Below are 22,930 nucleotides of genomic sequence, written 5' to 3' on the forward strand. Positions count from 1 at the left end.
CTCCCAGCTGGCTCCGAGGTGTGGGTGAGGGTGTTTGGAGGGGAGGGAGGATGCAGGGCATTAATTGGGCTGGGAGAGGCGGGGAGGGGAGGCGTTGGTTTTGAGCAGTGAGGTTAATGGCCCTCGCGCCAAAGAGACAGCTTTAATGAGCTTCAGCTGGCGGTGCCCCGAGTTACTGTGCGTGCTAAAAGGGTCGCGCTGTAAGAGTTTGATGTGGACTGTTTCCCAGCCCTGGGGTCAAGGGTCAGCTCCTGTCACTGGCCACTCAGGCTGGTCCTCAGTGACATAGTGCTAATTAACTGCGTGAGGAGCTGCCAGCCTGAAGTGGGGAGTGGTATGCATATTGAGGGGGGGGCGGCATTGGTGATGGGGGCCAAGGGTTCCACAGATTCCACAGCTTACCCATCTCTGGGATCCGCTTGGCTCTCCCATGATGCTATGGGGGGCGGGTAGGCAGTTTCTCTGTGCGTAAATCACTGATAATCCTAGGACCTCGAGAGAGCTCCAGAGCCTCTTTCTAAGGTATGGGTGGCAGGGGCAGTTTGTGGGCCTACCTGGGTGGGCTGAGCACCCGGTGTGGTGGTGCTGAGAGAGCGAGGGGCAGGTGTGCTAGAGGGTTGGGCGGCCAGCCTGGGGCTGGGCGGTAGGCTATAGAAGGGGAGAGGGCCCGCTGGGATGAATGTACATGGCTGAACTGTTTGCGGGGAGCCGGGGGGCATCCTGGCAGAGCAGTGCCCTGGTCAGAGTTGGGCTGTAATTCGAGAAGTCTGAGAGGTTTCACGGGGAGGACTAGCAAGGAGAAACTGCAGAGGGGGTGGTTCTGTAAGGTTCATGGAGGCGACGGTTAATTCAGAGCCAGCAGGAGCCATGGGAATGGAGGCAGAAGACCCATCAGTGAATGTTTACCTTGCACCTGTTATATGTGTCAGGAGCCGTGATAGGTGTATTGGTGAGGATGTCAGAGTGCCCTGCCCCCACGGAGCTCAGGTACGGTCGTCAGCACAGGTCCAGTTGGCCCTGGCTATTGGAGGGAGAGGTGGTGGAGCTCCAGGCAGACAGGGGTGTCGGGGGCTGTCAGCATGGCCTCTGAGTCAGGAGAGGGACATGTCCTCCTCGGGTGGTGGATTTGGCCTTGTGAGCCCCGTGAACAGGGTGGTGTGGAGCGGGGTGTGGGTGAAGAGGGACCACATATGGGGGACTGCTGACGCCTGGCGGTCCGCGGACTCCGTCTGCACCCTTGCTGTGGACCAAAGGCTTCGGGGCAGGGCGGCCACTGCAGGTGCCTTCGGAGCGCTGTGCGGTGCTTCTCGTGTTTCTACAAAGGGTCAGCAAGCATTTGGGGGTGCTCTTTATTAACTAATGTAATTTTCATATCAGTTTTATGGAAGGCAGGCATTAGCATTCCCATTTTATAGACTAGGAAGTTGAGGTCACAGCTGGTTGAATTGAAGAGCAGGGCTCAAACCCAGGTCCGTCTGAGTGCAGGCTCTATGTTCTTACTGCTGTGCTGAACTAGAAGGCACCTTTTTGGTGTTGGGCTTTGTGCTACCAACAGAGACATGAGGAAGAACACAAGCTCACTTCCCTCATTTTCCTCAATCAGTGTGAACAGACAGGCCTTGACAAAGCCTTGTCAAGGAAGAAAGGAAAGGAGGCATTGCCACCCTTTCACGCCTGCTACAGTTGCCCTCAGAGCCAGAGCCCAGCAACTCTTGGCTTCTGACCTCCTTCTGGCTCTGACAGTTCTTACTCTGATTTGTTTGCTCTCCACCTCATTGACCAGGAAAATCCTGCCCGTTTTCCAGGGGCCACCTCTTCTGGGAATCTTGTCTGGACTTCCCAGTGTGCATGTACAAAATACAGCCTTGGACTGCATTCACAGTTTGTCGGAGGTGATGTTCAGGCCCTCCATACTTGATATCTCTTAACAGCAGGTCCCAGAAATCTGCACAGGAAACATCAGTAAAATCTCACCTGTTTTGGGGACATGGCGGCCCCACAGACTGCTGATTTCAGCTGGCTAGGAGAGTAACTGGAAACTTCCCTGATGCCCACTGGGTGGTCCTGCCCTGGTTCCTTAGCTCCTCTGCTCAGGGCCTGAGGAGGGTCCCTCTGAGGCTCACGGTAAGGAGGGACAGCCAGACACCAAGTGGACTCTCAGGAAGTCGTTGCCCAGCGTGGTTTGGCAAAAAGAGCTGGGCTGGCAGGAGGCAAGGTGGGAGCCTGGCCCCAGGGGGGCAGTACTGGCCTGTGGTCTCCCCTGAAGGAGTAGGGTGTCTATCAAGAGTCCAGTCAGAGCGCATTAGCTCTGTGACACGGATCTCATTAGCTCCCGTGAGAGGTGTCACTGCAGGAGAATCGTCGGCTCAGGGAGATGCTTGTACCAAAAGGAAGAAAGGACAGTGACAGCCTTTTCTCTGCCGCCTCTGCCGCCACGCTCCCTGGGCCGCCCGCCCTCCTCCTCGTGGGGGTGTGGGGGTGCTGGCTAATGAGCTCGTCTACAGTACAGCTTTGCTTTCCCCTCCTTGAAGTTCCCCAGGTCCCTCTGAAGACCTCAGGCCCGGGATTAGCACACACCAAACGCCAGCCCCCCTCTTGCCCAGCAGGGAGTTCCTTCTGATCACCCTGCTCTGCTGCCATCGGCAAGGGAAAGGAGGTGGGGCCAAGACAGAGCCACTGTGGCTGTCAGGGAGGGGGGTTTTCACCCTTGGAAGGCTCAGGCCCCTCTTCCTCCCTTGACAGAGTGACCATGTTCACTTCTCTGCAGTGGGTTCTTTCTTTCCAGAGTTGCAGTCTTTTCCTCCCCTCCCCCTACCATTGACATCTATCCAGGCAGTGCCCCATCCCTATGGGGCACCCTTCTCCCAAGGCACGGAAGAATGTGGGGACAGTGGCCGAGGGTTGAGCGGGTAGCATTTAGATCTGGTCTGATTTAAGGCTTTCTGGCTGAGCTAAGGGGCTTCAGAATCAGCTAAAAACTAGTCTGGGCTTTGGAAGACCTGAGGGTGGTGAGTATTGATATAAGGCCTCTGCAGACCTAGTAGCCCTCTCCCTGGCTATCCCAGAGAGGCAGAAAGGTGCTGCTCAGGCCACCCCCAAGTCCCTCCACTTTGGCCGTCTTCAGGGTGGGTTCAGGAGGGGGCAGAGAGAGCTTGAGTATGTGCTTCCTTGGCTCCACCCCCACCCCCCACTCCATCTACTTGTTTCTGGTGTGGCCCAGAGAAAGTGAGCAGCTGGGGGACGGGTGGCTATGAGAAGGGATAGCTCTCTAGGCATCGATGGGCTCCACTGGCCTGCCTCAAGGCAGTGTTCCCCTGGAGGGGTACTCCTTCCTTCCTGAGCTGGTGCCCTCAGAGCCCCGGGGATGTCTGAGGAATGGGTCCTTGCCAGACACCAGGCTCTGGTCTTCAGTAGCAACCACAGGTGGAAAAATGGCTGGACGGATGGACAAGCGGACTGCCGGATGGATGGGGGAAGGTTCTGGTATATGTGTGTATGTGTTGTGTGTGTGTGTGATGCACTGGGAAGTACAATCTTTGTTTCCCTACCTTCCTAGCCCCCAGCCGGCCTGGCCTCCCCTTGTCTCTCTCTGTATCTCCTGTCAAACCGTCGCACACGTAAATGACAAAGAAATCAGAAAGACAGATCAATGCCGGCCAAATTAGCACTTGCAGATAGACTGTGCGGGGATGTCAGCGCCCTGACCCCTGGTGATCTTGCAGCCTCCGCTGCTGATATTATGCAAATTGCATCCATCTGGCAGGACCTGCGTGCTGGCGGCTCCTACTCAGAGGAGTAATGGGCTGGGGGTGGGCGGGAGTGTTGGAGCAAGAGTCGGTGGAGTGAGTGTGTGCGTGTGTGTGCGTGTGTGAGCATGTGTTTGAGTGTGAGGATGTGTGGTGCCCACTGAGCACTGGGCGGTGATGGAGTGATTGACAGGGCAGATAAGGGGCTGCATTGGATTCCTTTGGGCTGGGGGATTAGGAGCAGCCACAGATGGGAGATAACTGGACTTCATTTCAGTTTATTTTCCTCCTTATCCCCGCTCCCCACCTTCACTCCCCGAAAAACACAATCTCTCTAGTTTGCGTTTTCATCAATATTTGCAAGTCATTACCACTGGTTTAAGGTGAGAGACAATGTCAGGGCCCAGACCAGGCCAGCCCCTCCCCGGATTGCATCCAGGTCTGGTACCCTGGAAATGAGCGCCATGTGTAACCAAACAGCCTTCACTCTGGTGGTGTTCACAGCATGCCTCCTCCCAGGCCCTCAGTACTCCTGGGTGGGGCCACGCCTCATGGACCAGCCCCAGACCCACTCAGCTGACCTAACGCCCCCCAACAGTCCTTAAGCTGGGCCCTGACCTTGCCACCTGAAGCCTCTGTGTGACATCCAGCATCGGGTGCTTCTGCCCAGTGTTAGCCCCAGTTCCTCCTTGACACCTTGTGACCAGGGCCCAGACCCCGCCTGGGCACAGTGGGGCTTTAGCCTGTGGAGGGGCAACTTGGTCTAAATCGCCTTCCAACACTGGTACCCCACATTTACTGAGCGCCTGATGTAGTACAGAGGAGTTCCCAGCTGTCATCTCATTCCCAAACCCTGTGAGCTAGGGGCTGTCTGCACTAGCGTATGTGAGCACACTGGAGCTCAGGAAGGTTCCCGTTCACCCCAGGCAGCAGAGCAGGGATGTGGGAGAGCTGGAATTTAAGCATGTATCTCTCTAAGGCCAGAGCTCGAAACCACCCAGTTCTGTGGCTTCACTGCTGTGGCAGCAGACCCAGACACTCCACAATCAGCATGCCTGGGCCGGTGGAAGGGAGCCACCCTTGTACAGTGGGCAGACACTTTCCTTCCGCTCCCAGCCTCTGAACACAGACCCTGACCCAGACCAGAACCCCTGCCAGGCTGAACCAGACCAAAAGGGACAGGATTCAAACACATGCCGCCCTCAGGAGCAATGTGTCTGAGACAGTCGGGCTGTAGCAAGAAGGACGCACAGAGGACAGAACGCACCCAGCGGCTGAGCCAGCCCCAGGATATGTCACCACATGTGGCATCCAGGCCCCTGCAGCTCAAGAAGAGGGGCTGAGCATCTCGGTCCAGGCAGCTGTGGTGGTGGAGGGTAGAGCTGTCCCAGGGGCCCCTCCAAAACTGGGTCCCCACTGTACCCTCCCACCAGGCAGGGTTGGACGCCGAGAGTGCTGGGGACATGTCCGGGGACACGTGTGCAAGGGGAGCTTGTCCTAATGAGGAGAACATGGCTGCTAGTTAGGCGAGGGGCGGGCGGGGAGCCGCAGAGCTGATTGAAGGCAGGGGCAGGGGTCAGACAATTAGGCCCAGATCCGGCCGTTTGATGTGAGTTCTGAGGCCTCAAAGCCTCCCTTCAGCCCGCTCCCTCCACTCCCTCCTCTCCCTCCTCTTTCCTTTCTTCTTCTGCCCAAAGGCAGGAAGGATGGAAACGCTTACTCTCACTGTTACTATTATTAAACTCTGCGGCAGGCCAGCCAGACCCCAGGACTCCTGCCCACAGGGGGCACCCCAGGCCCCCAGGAGGCTTCTTGGGCCCCAGGGGGCATCTGGCCAGAGGCCAAGACCAACCTGAGGGCAGGGATGAGCTGAGCTCCCAGCACAGGGTAACCTTGCTCCCTTTCTTGCTTCTGAGGCAGGAATGAATAGGGCTGCCCAGTGGAGATTTGGGCCTAGGGCTGCTTTGACCATCACCTCCTGCAACCACCTAGTTCTTGTCTGTTCTGTCTGGGGTTTGAGGGTGAGGGTGTGGTTCATTCACACGCATGCCCCATCACACAAATAGTTGTCTCCAGCAGTCACACCAAAACCGTGCTCTGCAAGGTAGAGCGACATAGAGCCACACAGCCCCACTGTACTGTCACACACACACCGAAGTAGAGTGTCTCTCCGACCCTCCCCTCATGTCATAGTCACACATACCATCACAGGGACCCTCACTTTCGTCACACCCAAGGTCTTGCACAAAACCCCTGTCTCCTGCAGCAGGGTCCTTGGAGATGAGCCCCTCCCCAGAGTGTCTGGGAACAATAGTCAGATCTTGTGTCCGGGGTGGGTGGGTGCTGGGCCTTTCCAGTCCCCCATCCTAGGAAATAAGCCTAGAGAGCAGGTACTGACCAGAGAGTGGGAGGAAGCCAGATTGGGGGGGCAGTGGGGAGAGGGAGGGTGGGAGCAGAGATAAATGTTAGCTCATTTCTTCCGTAATTAGTTACTCCCTCATCCCCGCGTTGTAATTGTGAACAAGCTGTAATGTTTAATTAGTCTGTAAATGAAACCCCAATTTCATAATGGCCTGGCTGACAGGGCTAAGTGAGCAGGGGAGGAGGCAGCGGGGAGGTAATAGGAGGGGTCTGTTGGCGGGGGCTTCAGTGGGGAATGGCTTGTAGGATTACCTCCTCTTCAGCCTCAGCCTGGGTCTAGGGCTTGCCCTCCCCAACCCCCACCCCACACCAAGGTCCTCTCCTCCAGCCCTCCTTACAAGAGAATAGAGGAGGAGGAAAGAGGCTGGCACCCTCCTTCCCCACTCCCTGCCTGCCCTCCAGTTTTCTGTGGGGTTACCACAGTCACAGCCAACCTATGTGCTTCTGGTTGGAGAAACTGGCTCTGGGGCGCAGGCCTTGTGACTCCAGCGAGCACGATGCTGCCTCCCTCGGTCCAACTTTCTTCCTCCTCAGGTCATCCTCCTGAGAGGCCTTTGCTCCGCACCTGGACCTCAGGATCTGGTCCTCCACCTGAAGGAGCCAGTGATGGCAGAGGATAGGCCCCTCCTTGTCCAGTCCCGCGGCTAGGCGGAATCCAGCACCTGTGCCAGGCTTGCACCCCAGCCAAGACCTTGCTCTCCGTGGGTCTCACCGCAGACTGTGATAAGCTGGAGCTGCCGCAGGGGGGAGCCCCCGGCCCCACCGCCGGCTCATCGGTCTCCCTGTCTCCCCCACAACATCCTCACCGCCTGCACACGCCCCCGCCCCGCCTGCTGCAGCCATAAATCTCAATTTACGAGGGCGGCTCTGGTGGGGGAGGGAGGCAGCGCCGCTAATGACGGCTCCTCAGCCGGATTTTTCATGTTGCACAGTCATAAATTTTTAAGAACAGCATGGGCAGCACGTTAGCAAGTTATCGAGGCTGCCTCCGTGCTGGCTGCCTAGCTCCGAGAGATTGGAGAAGCAGGCAGAGCCGAGGCAGCATTTGGGGCAGGGGTGGGGCCCAGCAGCCGAACTGGTCTGCAGGCAAGGGTACTGTGGGGCCCAGCAGGCAGGCCAGCGTGAGCCTTTGCCCGGGGCCAGCTAGTACTGCCCGAGCGGCCGGGAGCCAAGGACAGGCACAGGGTGGGAAGAGGCGTGTGGGCACACAGACCATGGCGTCGGGAGGTGCTGATGGATGCCTCTGCTCCAGGACTTGACACCATGATGTACAGGGAGCCTGGAGACATATGGATTTTCAAAGTGGCCACTTTGAATAGAATTACAAACCCTGACCATGTGCACAGTGAAGCCTCTGCCCTGGCAGAGCTACATTTGGTTCAAAAACGAGGTGGGGCCATTTGGGGATCATTCTTGAGAACTAGGGTCCCTGGAGCCACCAAGGGATTCCTGGGGAAATGCCCACAGAGGGGCAGACCTATGGATGTGCTGGGGCCCAGATCCTAGAAACAGGATGTCCTTGTTCTAGTCAAGACTCATCACTTCCAGGTTGTGTGGTCCTGGATATGTCATTCACCACTCTGAGCCTCTGTCTCTTCCTCTTTAAAATGGGGTTGATGGTGACTCCAACCTCCCAGGCTTACTATGAGGAGAAAGGAGGTAATGCATTTGAAAATACTGTAAACCACCCCACCCTCCCTGCTCACCGAGTACCAGTTAGCTCATTTGTCTAATTTAGATCTTTGTAAAAATTCTGAGGAGAGTATCTGAGAGAAAGATCTTTGTGGGGAATTGTGGGGCATTCATTCACTTCTGTTCAGTCATTCATTCAGAAGATGTTTGCTGAGGTCTTCTGGGGGCCCAGGCTAGTGCTGGCTTTCAGAGGTGAGGGAGGTTCCTTGCCGGGAGGTGTTGTGAACACTTGTGGCTGAGGCAGCTCAGGGTTCCCAGCCCTGTGCCTGGTCCCCACGTAGAGTCAGTGGGCCAGATCCAGCCTGGTCCTACCATGGGCACACCTAAGCTTCAGGCTGCTGAGGGGCCCACAGAGGTCTTCACATAAGCCCCAGGTTGAATGCCCACCTGTGTTTCCTAATCTGTGCAATTGAGGGGTAGTGATCTTAATCATCCTCAGGAGCCACAAGCAGAAGGTCAAGAAATTGGATGTTGCTCAAGTCAGCAAAGGTGGTATGAGTGTGCATATCAGGTGTTCAGGATGTGTCCATGGCCGTCCACCAGGAACAAATGCTGGTCCTGTAGGGAGAAGAACATCCCCAAGCTGGGCCTTGTCGCCCAGTCCCCTGCCCCTTCTCGAGCCTCTCATGCCCTCTGCACTCCAGCACAGGACCCTCCCCCATTTTCTGGAAACTGCCATTCCTTCTCTCACCTCAAGGCCTTCCCACATGGCTTTATGGTCCTTGGGAGTCCCCCATTCCCATCCCTTGGCCTGATTAACTCCTGCTCATCCTTCAGAGAGCAGCTCAAAGTTTGCTTCCCCAGGGAAGCCTACCCTGACTCCTACACTCGGTCAGGTCCTCCCCTGGGCACACCTGCCTACTACCCAGCACTTGCCCTGCACGGCCTTTCCTCACAATCCTAATTAATAGTCCTTTAATGCCTCTCTCCTCAGCTGGATTGTAAGTTCCCTGAGGGCAGGAACTGATGCCTGTTTGTTCAGCTTGTATCCCCAAAGGGTAACCTTGTGTCTGGCTCATGTAGGCAGATAGTAAATAAAATGTGTTGTTTTGAATGAAGTTGAGCTGAGGTGGCTGTGGCCCACCCCTGGGTGCCAGGGCAGGGGGAGGCGGCGAGGGCAGTGCCTGGAGCTGAGGTGCTTCCCATTAGTCCTCATGATTAATTCACAGCCACACTGTGATGGAGTGGGCTTGTCCCCAGTCAGCGCCTCCGCTGGGGCCCACCTGTTAGCGACAAACAAACAAAGGGGATAAATAATGCATTGGGATCTGAGCCAGGCAAGGCGGCGGTATTGAAATTAATAGGGATTAGCTGAGCAGCTTGAGGATGAAATATTTACCAGGTGGGACTGGGCTTCGGGGAGGCAGCCCCCCTCGCAGAGTCCCCAGGCAGAGCGAGGCCCTTCTCCAGGGCATCACTGCTAGGACTGGGGAGTCCCACCACCGATACTGCTGCCCCCAGATGCATCAGTTTGCTGGACAGACTTGTGGCCAGACTGCTGAGAGCTCAGGTCCCAGCCAGTGTCCCGGCCCAGCAGGTCTTGGGGAAATCAAGATACTAGGAAGGAGGGGAGGTGGAGAAGGGCTCAGCCCCCAGCACTTTGGAAGCTGAGGACAAGGACCTTGACTCATTTTCAGGGCCCGGGCATGTCTAGGCTTCGGGCAACAGATGTCAGGGCTGTAATAGGTTTGCCTGTGATCTTGCCTCCCATCCTTCCCTCTTTCTTTTCTTCCAGTTCTTCCTTTTTTCCACTTAACATGTGTTTACTGAGGGCCTCTGCACAGGTAACATTAGTGCCCTCGGGTTTGTGATCTAGCAGGAGGTGACAGACAAGGATCCCTAACACAAACATGAGGGCCCAGGTAAGACACATGAGGAAATGATAGCAAGGGGTGGGGCTTTCCAGCAGAAGGAGGGCATGCAGAAAATGCCGAGAAGCAAAAGAGCCTGAACTCTGGGGTCCAGCAAGAGAGTGAGGAAGACAAGGCCCAAGGGGGACAGATCTGGGCAGATCCCCAGAACTGTATAAAGAAGTCTGGACGCTGTCCTGAGAGCAGTGAAGTGCTGTTGGAGTGGTGGTTGTTATTTTAATGATTAACTCTTAAGCTTTTTACTTTGAACCAATTTTACTTGCAGAGAAGTTTCTATACATCTCTTACCGAGCTTTCTCTCATGTTGGCATCTGACATAATCACAGCATCTGACATATCAGCACCAGGAAATAAACATGGCTACTATACTGTGCCCTACACTGGAGGGCTTCCTTGAATTTCAGCAGTGTCACCAATGCTGTCCTTTTTCTGTTCCAGGATCATTGAAGGGTTTTAGGACAGGGAGTGAAATGACCAGATTTGTGGCTTAGAAGGACACCTTGGAGGAGATTGACGGGGGCAACGCGGTCTCCTAGGTGAGAGGTGGTGGTGCCCTTGACCAGGGTGGTGGCAGTGTGAATATAGGTTTAGAAATCACTGGGATATCTAGGGTGGATAAGGCTCAGGGCTGGATGGAGAGTGAGAAGGGGGCCAGTGGCAGCTCTGAGCAGTACCCACTCTGTAGGGACGATCAGAAGAAAGACACGTACAAAGAAGCTGAAGGAGTTGGGGAGAGAGGGAAGATGCTGTCACCGTAGCCCCCGGAGAAGAGCTTCAGGGCATGAGTTAGTCCACTGGGGCGATCTAAACCACTGGACTTGAGCCCTGTGAGGTTAGAAGGATCATTCGAGAAAGTGGTTCAGTAGGATGCAGGTGGGGAAATCAGGTTGTAGGGCAGGAAATGAGGGAAGGATGCCTTGAGTGTTGACTGGGAAGTTTGGCTATGAAAGGAAGGAGAGGTTGGGTACCAGGCACCAGAGGGGGAAAAGAAGTTAAGGCGAGGTTGTTTTTAAAGATGGGAGAGATTTGATATGTTTACATGCTTCTTTTAAGGAAGCAGTGCAGAAAAACCACTGAGGCTCTGTCAGAGAGAAAGGGGCTTGCTTAGCATGGAATGCCCCCAAAAAGGAAGTGTGGTGGAGAACCCAGGTAGAGTGAGGGCAGGCTTTAGAAGTGCCATCAGGATGCGCCCTCTCTCCTCCCTCTGTTAGCAGGTGAGAGAAGAGCGCCCCCTATGGCTCCTGTGAAGTAGGTGACCAAACTGTGGGAGAGGAGTGGGGGTGGGGGACTTGAGAATGGTGGGAAGTAGAGAAAACGCAACATTGCCGCCAGGGAGAAAGGGAGAGAGCGTGCACACTGATCAGGAACATAGGAGGCTGGCTGGGTGGCTTTATACAACCGGGTGAGCTTGCGGACTGATTGTAAGGGGCACAGATCTGTATGGTTGCCATGTTCTCTAGTCACCCTCCACCCAGATGCAAGCAGAGAGAAGGCAGTCTAGGTTTTTCCAGGCAAGGGTGAAGGGAAGAAAAGGGAGCAAGAGAGTTGAGAATATTGGCAAGAAAGGACTGAGATGATCACCCATGGAAGGCCGGCTCCTGTGTGAGGTGTGTTGGTCATGTTGCTAGAATGGGAACTGCTTGGTACATACCCAATAGCCATTGTCTTCCTTCCTCACTAAATGGAGCCCTTGTATCACTAGGGGCAGCAGCGTGTACCCAGTTAAAACACCACTTATTTTAGTTCCTCGTGCGGCTAGATACGATTACGTCCCTGAGTTCTGGCCAGTGAGGTAAAAGGAAAAGTGTGCGAGACCTCCAGGAATGATACTTTTAAAAGGAAGTGACTCAGCCGGGAAGTACATTATTTTGCTGTTCCCGTCTTCCTCTTTCCTGAAATGTGGATGTGATGCTTGGAGCTCCCGAAGCCATTTTGGACCAGGAGGTAACCTGGAAATTGGAAGCAACATGCTGAAAAGGGCAGAAGGAAGTAGTCTAAGCCCCTCGTGGCTTTATGGAGCCACGGGGCTTTCAGGCAACTTAGATCACAAACCATAGACATAAAAAATTTTTCTTCATTCAGCTGCATTTTTTTCCCTCTCTGTTTTCATGTGGGTTCCCGTCAAAACCTGACTCTTTTAGCCTTTCTAGTGGAACATGGCCTGTGTCTTGAGATATAGCAGGAAACAATTTGGCCAGATGTTTCAAGAGAGCATAACAAGAGTTACCAGCTTCCTGGCTCGAAATAACAGCACCCTCATTGCCCTTTGCTCCTCCGCCCTTCAGCCAAGTTTATGTTATAAGGCCCATTTGTTCTGTCTTTCTCTCTCCTGTCTTTACATTCCGTATCAGTTGGTATGCTTCTGGCTACAAGAAAAAGAAAGCTCAGTGCAAGGTATCTTAAATAATTGGATTTATTGGAGTGCCTGGCTGGCTCAGTGGGTTAAGCCTCTGCCTTCGGCTTGGGTCATGATTCCAGGGTCCTGGGATCGAGCCCCACACCAGGGGGGTCTCTGCTCAGTGGGGAGTCTGCTCCCGTCACCCCCGTCTGCCTCTCTGCCTTCTTGTGAGCTCTCCCTGTCAAATAAACAAATAAAATCTTTAAAAAAATGGGGTTTATTACCTCACAAAAGTTTGGAGATAAGGTGATCCTAGGATTAGTTAAATTCAGCATCTCAGCAATGTCATAAAGGACCCAGACGTTTCCCATTTTTCTGTTCTGTTATCTTCAGCATGTTCTTCACAGGCTAACTCCCCTAATGGTTGGACGATGGCTTCTGCAGTCCCAGACATTATATGCAGACATGAAAACATCCGGCAGAATATAAAGGACTATTTCCTCCTTGTGTTTCTCTTCATAAGAGTGAAGTTTTCCGTGCAGGTCCTTCAGCAAACTTACCCTCATTCTCACTAGCCAGAACACACAGCCACCCCTACACCAATGACCCACAAGGGGGCAGGGATCACCGCAGGTGGCTCAGACCCAGGGCACTCACCCCTGGTCCCATGATCGAGGAGTGGGCTCTGCCAGGCTGGCAGCAAGAGAATGACTGTTGGGTAAGCAGTCACAAGTAGACAGGGGAGAAAGTAGACAGGAGGCAGGTGGTGTATCTGGAGAGAGCAGAGGTATTCATGTTTCAAGGTTCCAGTGAGATGAAAGAAAAGTGTATTATTGCCAGTAACTAGGGAGATTTGAATTTAATATTTCAAAGGAAGAGCAGTGGAGGATGTTAAAAAGGTAGAAGGTGTAACTGTGGAAATGAGTAGAAATGGGATACAGCGGAAACGGTCGTTAGTGCTGAGGTCAAAGATCCAAGAGGCTGCCAGCAGGTTTCTCCAAGGACAGGTTGTAGAGGCTGTGGCAGGCAGGTCTCTTGGGAAGGAGGTGGTCAGGGTCTGGATTGCCAGCACATGCTTCTGAGAAAGGCCTCAGAGAGGCTGCTAGCACATGGGTCGGGACAGGTTCACAGGTGCCTGGAGCAGTACAGGCAAGTGGCCTAACCTGTCTGTATCCCATTGTTGGCATTTTGGAAAAAATCTACCCCAGTTGGTCAGGCCATTCTGGAAGAGGGTAAGGCCCTGTCACCTTCCTATTGGAGCCACTCAGGGACCCTCAGAAGATAGTGCCACAGGAGACCCCTAGGGACAGGGTAAGGTGGAATGGGGCAGAGGTGCTCAGCTGTGCTCTGGAGCTGCCTCTGCTCCTCACCCCGCTCCTGGCCAGGTCCCCTTCACTCGGCCTTGAGTTATCTCGCTAACCTCTGACTCTTCTAGCTGTAGTATCCCAGAGTCAGGAGGAGGAGGGCGAAGCTTCTCGGCCCCTCTACCTGGATGGGGCCTTGGCTGGGAATGAGTGGGGGAGGCGGACACCCGTTGTAATGGCCAGAGCAGCCGCCCTGTTACTACGGCGTATTTCACTTTTAATTCTGACATATAATGTAATGATCTTTTTTAAGGCCCGATGATATTATCTGCCTGACTAGATTATTGAGTCTTCATCATCTCCAGATAAATTTATGGCCAGGACGAGGCTCAGGATTTATCATCAGTCAATAGAGCTCGATACTCTAACAAGGCGTGTAATAAGATATACATATTTAATGATCCAAGGGGAGGAGCGCTAATGGGAGCCCAGAGTGAGTGGTCCACAGGGCCAGGGCTCTGCCCTAGAGCTGCCATAGCTGTAGGGGCTATGGTGCCCCATGGTCCCCAACTCTGGGTTTTCTCCTGACCACCTCAGTGTCCTTCCTGTTAACATCCAGAGGAAGAGGAGGCGGTAGGGAAAGGGTTGGAGCTGGGGCCTAGGCCTCTTCAGCCCAAAGAGTGTAGAGATACCCCGCCAGGGAAGTCCTCTCTCTGCTTCTGGGCCTGGGATGGGGGTGGGGGTAGTAGTGTCCTTAGACCTGTACACCCAGGCCCCTGAGCATTAGGGCGGGCCCACAAGGGGAGGGAGTGCCGGGGCTGCGTACCCAGGCCGCGCTGATGGTGACGGATGGTTTTTCATTACAGCCTCTCAGGTCCTGCCCGCGCCCTGTGTGGAAATTCTATTTATTCCCTAATTTGTAAAAATTCCCTCTTTATCTGATCCCAATCAGGGCGGGGTAATTGGCTCTCTGGGGCAGCGGCTGGGGTCCTTGATGAAGAGCTATGTGGATGTACCCAGCCCGGCCCCCGCCCAGCCCGCCACCAGGGCCCACAATTAATAATGATTTGCAAATGGCAGACAAGCAATAACACAGAAAGATGTGGCGTCCGCGCTGCCTCTTCATTTCCTCCCCTCGCAGATATAAATGGCCACAGAACAAAAACCCAGCACTATAAATTCTGGAATTAGTTATTCACTGGGATAAATGGGGCCTGGAGCCACCAGCCCCTCTCCCACCACCCTTCTTGCCTGCTTTCCCTGATCCAGGTGTGTTCGCGGGCCTGACTCCTGGCTCCTCTGTACCTTTGGCTTGTGGTTCAGTTCTACAGTTCCCTCCTAGACCCTTCTCCCCCGCACTGTAGCTAGCCCTTCCTGTGTGGCCCAGAGTTGGGAGCGGTCACCTGCTCAGGATTTGTGGCTTCCTCAGACTCCGCCTCCACTCGTTGACCTCTCTTGGCTGCCCAAGCTGGCTTCTGTCCCCTTCAGCGCTAGGGTCTAAATGGAGGTGACAGGTCCTGCCCAGCCTGGGAGTCTAGTTCAGGATTGGTCTTGGGTGTCTTCTTTGGCATTTGGGACTGCTCTGGTCAAATGTGATGTGAGTGACATAAGGCTTTGACGCCTGCTCGCCGGCCAGGGCGTTGCGGGCTGTTGGCATAGGCGTTTCCGGGCACTATGCCCTCTCGGCCGGGCACATCCTCTCCCCGCCCCCCAAGTGGCTGTGAGCTGGTGGGTAATGGGCGTGTAATGGCCTCATTTCCATGCCCGGCCTCCAGGAGCGGCGGTAAGTGTTTGATTGCCTTAATTTCCAAACACATCATTATCCCAGCTTTACCAGCGCTTAATAAACACTTTATGAGGATTTTTTTAAAAACATCTTCGGTCCGCATACTTCTCTGAAGTGATAAACTCTAATTAAGTCTAATATTTAAAAATATGGTAATGGTGAGTTGTTTGAATAAGTGGACTGCATTTCTGTAATTTCATTATTACGTAAAACACGCTAATTATTTGGAGCGCGCTTATTACGGAGAGAGAAATCGCCTGCTAATCAAGATGAAATTGCCTTTTCCCCTTATTGTGGAACCACCGTCATCCTTCACCATCAGCCCTGTGGCACCTCCAGGCACCTCGGTGGGGTGGAGGGGGCGGAGGGGAGGGGCTAGAAGGGGTCACTTTGGAGTTGAGGCTATAAGGGCCCTGACTGGGGGGGAGCAGAGGGAGCTGTGGGAGCCGTGTCTGGGGACAGGGGTCTGTATCTGGGGGTGGTGTTAGGTGGGCCAGGGTAGCCCTGTCTGGGCACCCAGGGGACTGCATGGGCCATGTCTGGGACAAGGAATAGGGGCTTGTGGGATATCAGGGGATTACTCCTGGAATAACGTTATTATTGGATATTATTGGAATAGCAACCACAATAATAATCACTAACCCAGCCACTGTTTTAAGCACTTCACAAATAAAAACTCATTTCATCTTTCAACAACCCTTTGAGGGAAGTAGTTGCTATAATTATCATTATCGTTCCCATTTTAGAAGAGAAGAAACCAAGACACAGAGAGGTGAAATAACACCATAACTTGCTCAAGTTCATAGTTACAAAGTGATGGAGTTTGGATTTGAACCCAGAATCTCAGGATATCCAGGGCCCTCTGCTGGTTCAGTCCTAAATTCACTGCCTTGGCTCCTGTCTTCCGAGTTACCCTGTGCTGCTGTACCCTGAGTTGTACCCAGTGTAGCTTGAGATGCTGGCCCTCAGCATAGAGTTGCCCAGTTAGCAAATAAAAATATAGGGCACCAATTAAATTTAAACGTCAGCCAAAGAACAAATAACTTTTTTTTAAAGATTTTATTTTTATTATTTATTTAACAGAGAGAGAGAGAGAGCGAGAGAGGGAACACAACTGGGGGAATAGGAGAGGGAGAAGCATGCTCCCCACTGAGCAGGGAGCCCAGTGTGGGGCTCAACCCCAGGACCCCAGGATCACAACCGGAGCTGAAGGCAGATACTTAGCCACTGAGCCACCCAAGCGCCCAGAACAAATAATTTTTTAGTATAAGTATGTCCCCTCTGGACCTGGGGACTTATTAATATGGCAGTCCTCTGTCAAGCAGGCCCAGCATTGACCCACTGGCCCTTTGCTCTCAGGCACGATGCTGCCAAGATGTGCTAACAGAAAGATGTAGCAGCAAAATGAGGTTCTAGAATGTCAACACATCAGGGTTCCTGCTCTTCCGTCCTTACCAAGGTTCCTGCTCCCAGTGCTGTTCCCACCCCTTCTTTCCTGGCTCCTGCTCCATGGGCTCTGGCCCCCATTCCTCACCAGCTCCTGGAGATCACTAAGAAAGTGTGCTTACCAGGCTGAGTTTTTGAGACAGAAGGCCTCCTATTTGTCTGAGTCTTACTTTAGGCCACACTGCTTTACAGCCCCATAAAGTCAGCAGCACATCACCCTTCTGCCCCTGATGTCTCCTAGTCCAGTTTGTCTCTTTGATCATGTCTTGTTCATTCTCTTTCCTCATTCCAACAGAGACATATATGGGAATTGTATATATAATGGAGACATCATTTCAGAAGGGTGGGGAAAGTGTGGACAGTTCAATCAATGGTGATAGGACAATGGCTATCCACTGGGGAAAAAAAGTAAAGTTGGATCTTCTATTTCTCACCATATATGAAAATAAATTCCAGACAGATTAAAAAGTTAAATATAAAAACAAAAGCATTAGAAGAAAATATATGATAGTTTTCTAATAGCACTGGGATAGGGAAGGCCTTTTTCAGTGAGATACAAAGCCTAGAAGCTATAAGGGAAGTGCCTGATATGTTGACATGTCCCATAGGAATCTCGAGATTTAACACTAAGTTCACCACTGCCCCAAACCTACACCACCTCAGGTTTGCCTTACCTCTGTGGGTGGTGCTAAGATCCTAGACTCACCCCCTACCCACAGCCCCACACTCTGTCTCCCCCCAGTAAACCTTGCTTGTTCTGTTCCTTTAAAAGCTCTTGCCTCTGTCCAAGTCTCCACACCATCCGTACATCCCCACCTCCGTCTCCACCACCACTGGGCCGGTTCTGGGCCACTGTTTCTGGCCTGGACCATGGTACAGTCTGCTAATCGGTGTCTGTGCCTTCAGGGTTAACCTCTCCAATCCTTGAGTGATTATTATGAAATGCAGATGTGGTTCTGTCTTGCCCCTCCTCACCTAGTTTAGCGTCTTCCCGTCATTCCCGGAGTAGTAAGCTCTGAAACTCCTTAGCTTGGCATCCCGTCTGCAGGGCTTCCTCTGGCCAGTCACTGCCGGCCTGTCCAGCTTCGTCTCTTGTCGCGCGCCTGCCTCTTACTCTTCAGCACCCCCACTGCCTGCTAGACTTAAGTACTTGTCTCTACACACACTACATTTCCCCTCCAGCCATGTGCCCGTGTGCTATTCACTATGCCGGAGTCACCTCCCCACTCCAAGCCCAGCTTGCTGGCTGGCCCCCTCCCACATGCCCTTAGACTTCTGCCTGGCTTTGTCCCTGGGGACCCCTTTCCCCATCCTCAGTGCCTTTTCTGTGCTGACTTTTCCCGCAGCATTGCTCACACCGCACCTGTGACAGGTCTGCAGCCAAGCTCGTGACCCGGCTTGGCCTGTGTGCGCCCAGCACGGGGAGGTGTCAGTGTGTGTTTGCTGAATGAAGGCATGCATGAATAAATGGTTCTCTAAGAGTTTCCTTGGGCCCTTTCCCTCCTGAGGGTGGCCCTCACCCAGGCCCTGCTTCCCGGAAGCCCTCTACTGTTCGGTTCCCAGACAAGTGCTCCTAACTGGCCAGTGTCAGCCTCAGGTCATTTTCCTGTGTAAGCCCTCACTGGGTGTCCTCTGTGGTCTGAGCCCTCCTTCCGTTCGCAGCTTTGCCAAGCAGATATTTGACTACCCTTGGGCCCAGCCAACAAGCTTATCCTTTGTCAGGTGCTAGCCCCACTCACCTCTCTGACGGATTTAAGCGTCTGCACATCTGTTATGGAGTTGGCAATATAAAAATATTTCCAACGTTAAGAATATTAATGCCCCAAACAGAAGAGAGTCATCTTGTCACAAGCTGGTAACCCTGCAGGAACATAAAATCAGGCTAGTCTTCTAGAATTTGGAGGTAAGGAAGACCTACCTTGGAGGCCTCTGTTGTGGGCAAGAGACTGTGTACCTCCTGCCACTCACCTTCTACACCATGCCAGCGTCAGGCTGGCCTTGTTAGCTCAGTGGGAGGTGCCAGAAGGGGGAGCTGCTGACCATGTGGCCCCTGGGCTTTAAGCAGAGGACTCTCCCAGAGGCCATGTTGTCACCAGCCTCACCCTGCTGCTCCCTCTGAACTTGTGGCCTGTTAAAAGGCTCAGATTTGTCTCTTTGCTTCTGCTCCATTTCCTCATCTTCTAGCCATACGGTTGACTTTTTGAACTGCTTAGTAGGTTGCACTGACTCACGAGGTTTCCGGGGCTAGAAAAAGAGCCTGGGCTGGAAGCCCACAACTGCCATACCATGGACTTGGGGAACTGAAGCAGGTCTTCCCCAGTCTGGGTCTTTGTTGTAGTGGACCAGTTACAACAAGTTAGACTCCAGAATGCTCAGTAAACAGGATCAGTAGTCAGTGTGAGCTTGTGCAGTGAATGCCAGTTGGTCTCAGCATGTGTGCTGGCCTCTCTGTCATCTGCGTCATAGATTGTACGGGATTTACCTTCTCGCCGTTGGGTCACCCGGGAAACTAGCATCTTTGCCTTCCCTCCAAAAAGAGGAAGTACTCCAAACCTAAAGTACTGACAAAGACGGGGTGTGGAGGGATGTCACCTGCTCAATGCTCACAGTTAACACAGATAGCATCCCTGATCACCCCTAGTGGAGGAATCTGAACTTCAAAGAAACTTAAGCACTTGCCACAAGCACATAGCCAGTGGGCAAAGACTAGAAATGGGTCTCTCTTTGTCATTTTCAGAAAACAGTGGTTCCTGGAGATTGGAACACAGGGATTGGGGGTAGAGAATGGCAGAGGTGAGACCAGAGAGAGCAGGGACCCGTTTTTTATATAGGGCCTTTACCTTTCAGTCATATTAAAGAGTATAGCCTTGAACCTGAGGGCAGCAGGAGCCATTGAAAGGATTTAAAGAGACAAGGATGTGATCATATTTGTGTAAGAAAGATCACTTGGGCTATAAGAGAATGGATTAGAGGGAGAAGAAAGAGGATAGGCTGTGTAAGAGCAAGAGATGATGGGGTCTGCCCTGGGCGATGGGGGTGGGGGGGGGTGCTGCCAGAATGAAGGGAAGTAGATGATTAAACAGTAAGAAGATAAAATTCACAGTTGATGCTTGAGAATTGGGGAGGGAGAGGGCAAAGTGTCAAGCCCAATTCTCAGGCTTCTTTGGGAGCACTTGGGGTGCTGTTCATTGGGATGGAGAACACTGGATAGTGAAGACATGTGGGAAGGATATTGGTACATTACTGGATGTTTTGAGTTTACATGATCTAGAAAGAGATGTTCCAGAGCTCAGGAGAGGTGCAGGCAGGAGACGGCGATCTTCAGGGCTCGCTGAAGCTCAGGGCGTGGATGAAGCCAGCCAGTGTGTCCAGTGGGGAGAGGTCAAGGACTGACTGGGGCCAGGCACAGGTGGGAGGTCAGTGCTGGCTCTCTGGATGGCTGGTGGCCTGGGGGGAGGGGCTGGGCACATTCACTTGGGCCAGGGGAGGCAGATTGAGCGATTTGTCCAGCAATGAGGGAGGAGCCAGATGAAGTCAATAGAAAACTAATTTTCTTTTCTGCTGGAAGAAATGAGGTGTGTGGCCGCTGGGTAATTGCAGATAACGAGGGGACTTATTCTTAATATGCACAGCGGCCATGGTCCCCAGAGTGCAGGAGACAGGAAGGATTGGAGGTGCCCTGACAAGGCCAGACATCTTTGGGAAGAAAATCACCCTATCGTAGCACCTTTTGACGGTGCCATCACAGCCTCTGGACCCTATCATAAACCCTCCTGCTCCCAGGGCCCTTCCTGCCCCATCTCCAGCCTGCCCCTCCTACACAGATCTTCCTGCCCCCTTCTCCTTCCTGTCAGCTGCCTCACTCCTGTCGCAGCCCCCTCCCTCCACCTTCTACCCCCACAGCACAGGCATACACACTAAGGGAGACAAATGACGAGGCCTCAGCTGAGCGGGGTGCGTGTCCGGCCCATAAACCACGGGGACGGGTCACGTCTGGAGTTGCCATGGCCGCCACTACCCACCCATCTGTCTTCCCACTGTCCTGCCTCAGACCAGCCCTCGTGGCTTCCTGAGTCCCTGGAGGAAAAGGGTGTCCTGTGTCTGGGTCCTGTATCACTTTTTCATGTCCATATCCCCCTTGAGTATGTTCATGTTGAGGTTGGCTAAACAGGACCGTGTGCGACTGGTCTGCCCTAAACAGGGCTCAGAGTCATGTCTGGCTAATGACATGGGACCTGGGCCGGCTGACTCCCGCTCCCACAGCCCTTCTCTAGCTCCGTTGGGCCCTGTTTCCTAGTCTTAAGGTTCTAGCAAGGGCAGGCTGGAGGGCTCAGTGGAAGGAGTTGGCCCTTGACAGATGCAGAGGCCTCCTGACCCCACCTTGACCTTACCACCGCCCCGCACCTGATTATGACATCGAAGTATAATGCTTCTGCAATCACAGCATCGATCCCATGAGGGCTGGTAGGGGCTGAGGTCCTGGTTATGGCCCAGGAGCATCTGTAGGAGGTGGGAGAGGGGTGGGTGGAGAGGCAGGCGAAGGGATAGGGAGTTGGCTGGTGGTGTTGGCAGTGGAACAGAAAAACTCTGGGCACTTGGGTATTTCCATCCTTGGCTTTCTGTAGAGGGACAAGTGTTAGGCAGCTGCACCTCCTGCTGGTGGCATTAGAGCAAGTCCTGGCCTGTGTCCATGATACTGAAGGCCCGGAGTACCTGCTGCTGCAGCCGCCAGGGTTCCAGGAGTTTCTCTCAGGGACCAGTACTGGAGAAACTGCTGTGACAGGGTCTGGCAGGCGCAGATGTACTTAGATACAGCCAAAGACAGGACTACTGAAGCCTGACCGGCACCAGCTTCGAGCCTAGTGGGGTGGGAGAGGCAGGGCTTAGCCTGAGCACACAAGCATGTCTAGCGGAGGATTGCTGGCCAGGGTGTGGGAGGACCGCAGACCTGGACCCTCTCCACTGCTCTGGGCTCCACAGGAACAGGGGCCCAGGCAGGCTGCTGTTGTAGTGCACAAGCCTGGGGCCCAGAGCAGGCTTCCCAGGCTCCCGGCCCAAAAGTGCCAAGGCCTGTGTCTCGTTACCAGCCATTATGGCCTGGCCCACATCTCTCTCTCTCTCTCTCTCTCTCTCTCTCTCACACACACACACACACACACACACACACACGCACGCAAGTGCTGGCAAAGTCACCCTGGCCGTGGGCGTGATGAATGGCCGCACAGTAATGAAATGGAGACATCAAGGCGGGTGGCGGGAAGACGGAGTGTGGCGGACGGGCCGTCCCCACGCGGCGGCAACAAGAAGGATCGCCCAGCGGCCGGGGGCCGTCAAGGGAGAAATTACACATTTACTCTGCCTTTTTCTTACTGCGACGGCGCCCATACATCACCGCTGGGGCTGGGGCGGGACATGCCGGCCAATTTCCAGCATGAATTATGGGACTGAGCAGCATTGAGACCATGCTTCCTGCTGGCCCAGCCTCATCCAACCCAACGTGAGGCTGGAGATGCCGCCACCACGGGACAGGATCCCCTGGTTAAGAGCCTGTGACTCCTGAATCTGACCCTGCTCCCCTCCCCCAGCCATGTAAGAGCACTTGTGGGCACAGAGGGGAAGGATCTAGGCCCCATCTCAGTGTCCTCTCTTTCTCTTCTCAGATGACTGCAAGAACATTGCCAACATCATGAAGACACTTGCATATCAAGGCTTCATCTTCAAGCAGACATCAAAGCCGTTCTGATTGGCCGAGGACGGGATGGGGCAGGACAGGGTAGCTGCTTGGCCCAGCCCAGAACCCTCCTTTCCCTCACCAGAGGGGAAAAGGGAGAGTGGCACAGCTCTACATCCAGAGTGTCCCCCAGCCTGCCCTGTGGGCTTGTGCCCTGGGTAAGGGCTTGGCCACTCGGCCCCTCTGGAGCAGACACTTTGTGCCCCCCACCCCAATCCCTCAACCTCAGCCCAGTATTAGCCCCTCCCATTGTGGGCCTGGGCTAGGGGGACCCAGGCACTCACCGCCTCTTCCCTGGTACACAGGCTTCTGCTGGGGCCACCGAGCCCCCCTGTGCCCCCTCCCATCTGTAGTGCATGGTGTGTGGTGCCCCCAGGGCTCCAGGACAGATCAGGCCCCACCTTGTGTCTACCCCCATCCCCGCTGTGAACGTGCCACTGAATAAAAGTCGGGGAAACGAGGCTGTGGGTGTGTGTGGACCGGGCGCTGCTGTGCCTGATGCCATCCAAGGTGTACAGGGGTTAGCGCATGTTCCGGGCTGCTCTGGGGCTGAAGGCCACTAGAGTGGCTGGCAGTCACTGGAGCACCTCTGAGA

General features: G+C 53.9%; 1 protein-coding gene across 11 annotated transcripts in view; it reads left to right on the top strand.

Moving 5' to 3' along the window:
- Positions 1-22,796, top strand: part of ERI3 (ERI1 exoribonuclease family member 3) — a 125,286-nt gene extending 102,490 nt beyond the window's left edge. For all 11 annotated transcript variants that reach the window (XM_080800345.1, XM_080800342.1, XM_080800341.1 and 8 more), the window contains one exon: positions 22,265-22,796. In XM_080800345.1, the coding sequence (XP_080656471.1) occupies positions 22,265-22,294 (30 nt within the window). In that variant the 3' untranslated portion in view covers positions 22,295-22,796. The remainder of the gene's footprint in view (positions 1-22,264) is intronic.
- The last annotated feature ends 134 nt before the right edge of the window (positions 22,797-22,930 follow it).

This window comes from Martes martes, assembly GCF_963455335.1.
Source record: "Martes martes genome assembly, chromosome: 4".
In the NCBI taxonomy this organism is placed as follows: domain Eukaryota; kingdom Metazoa; phylum Chordata; class Mammalia; order Carnivora; family Mustelidae; genus Martes; species Martes martes.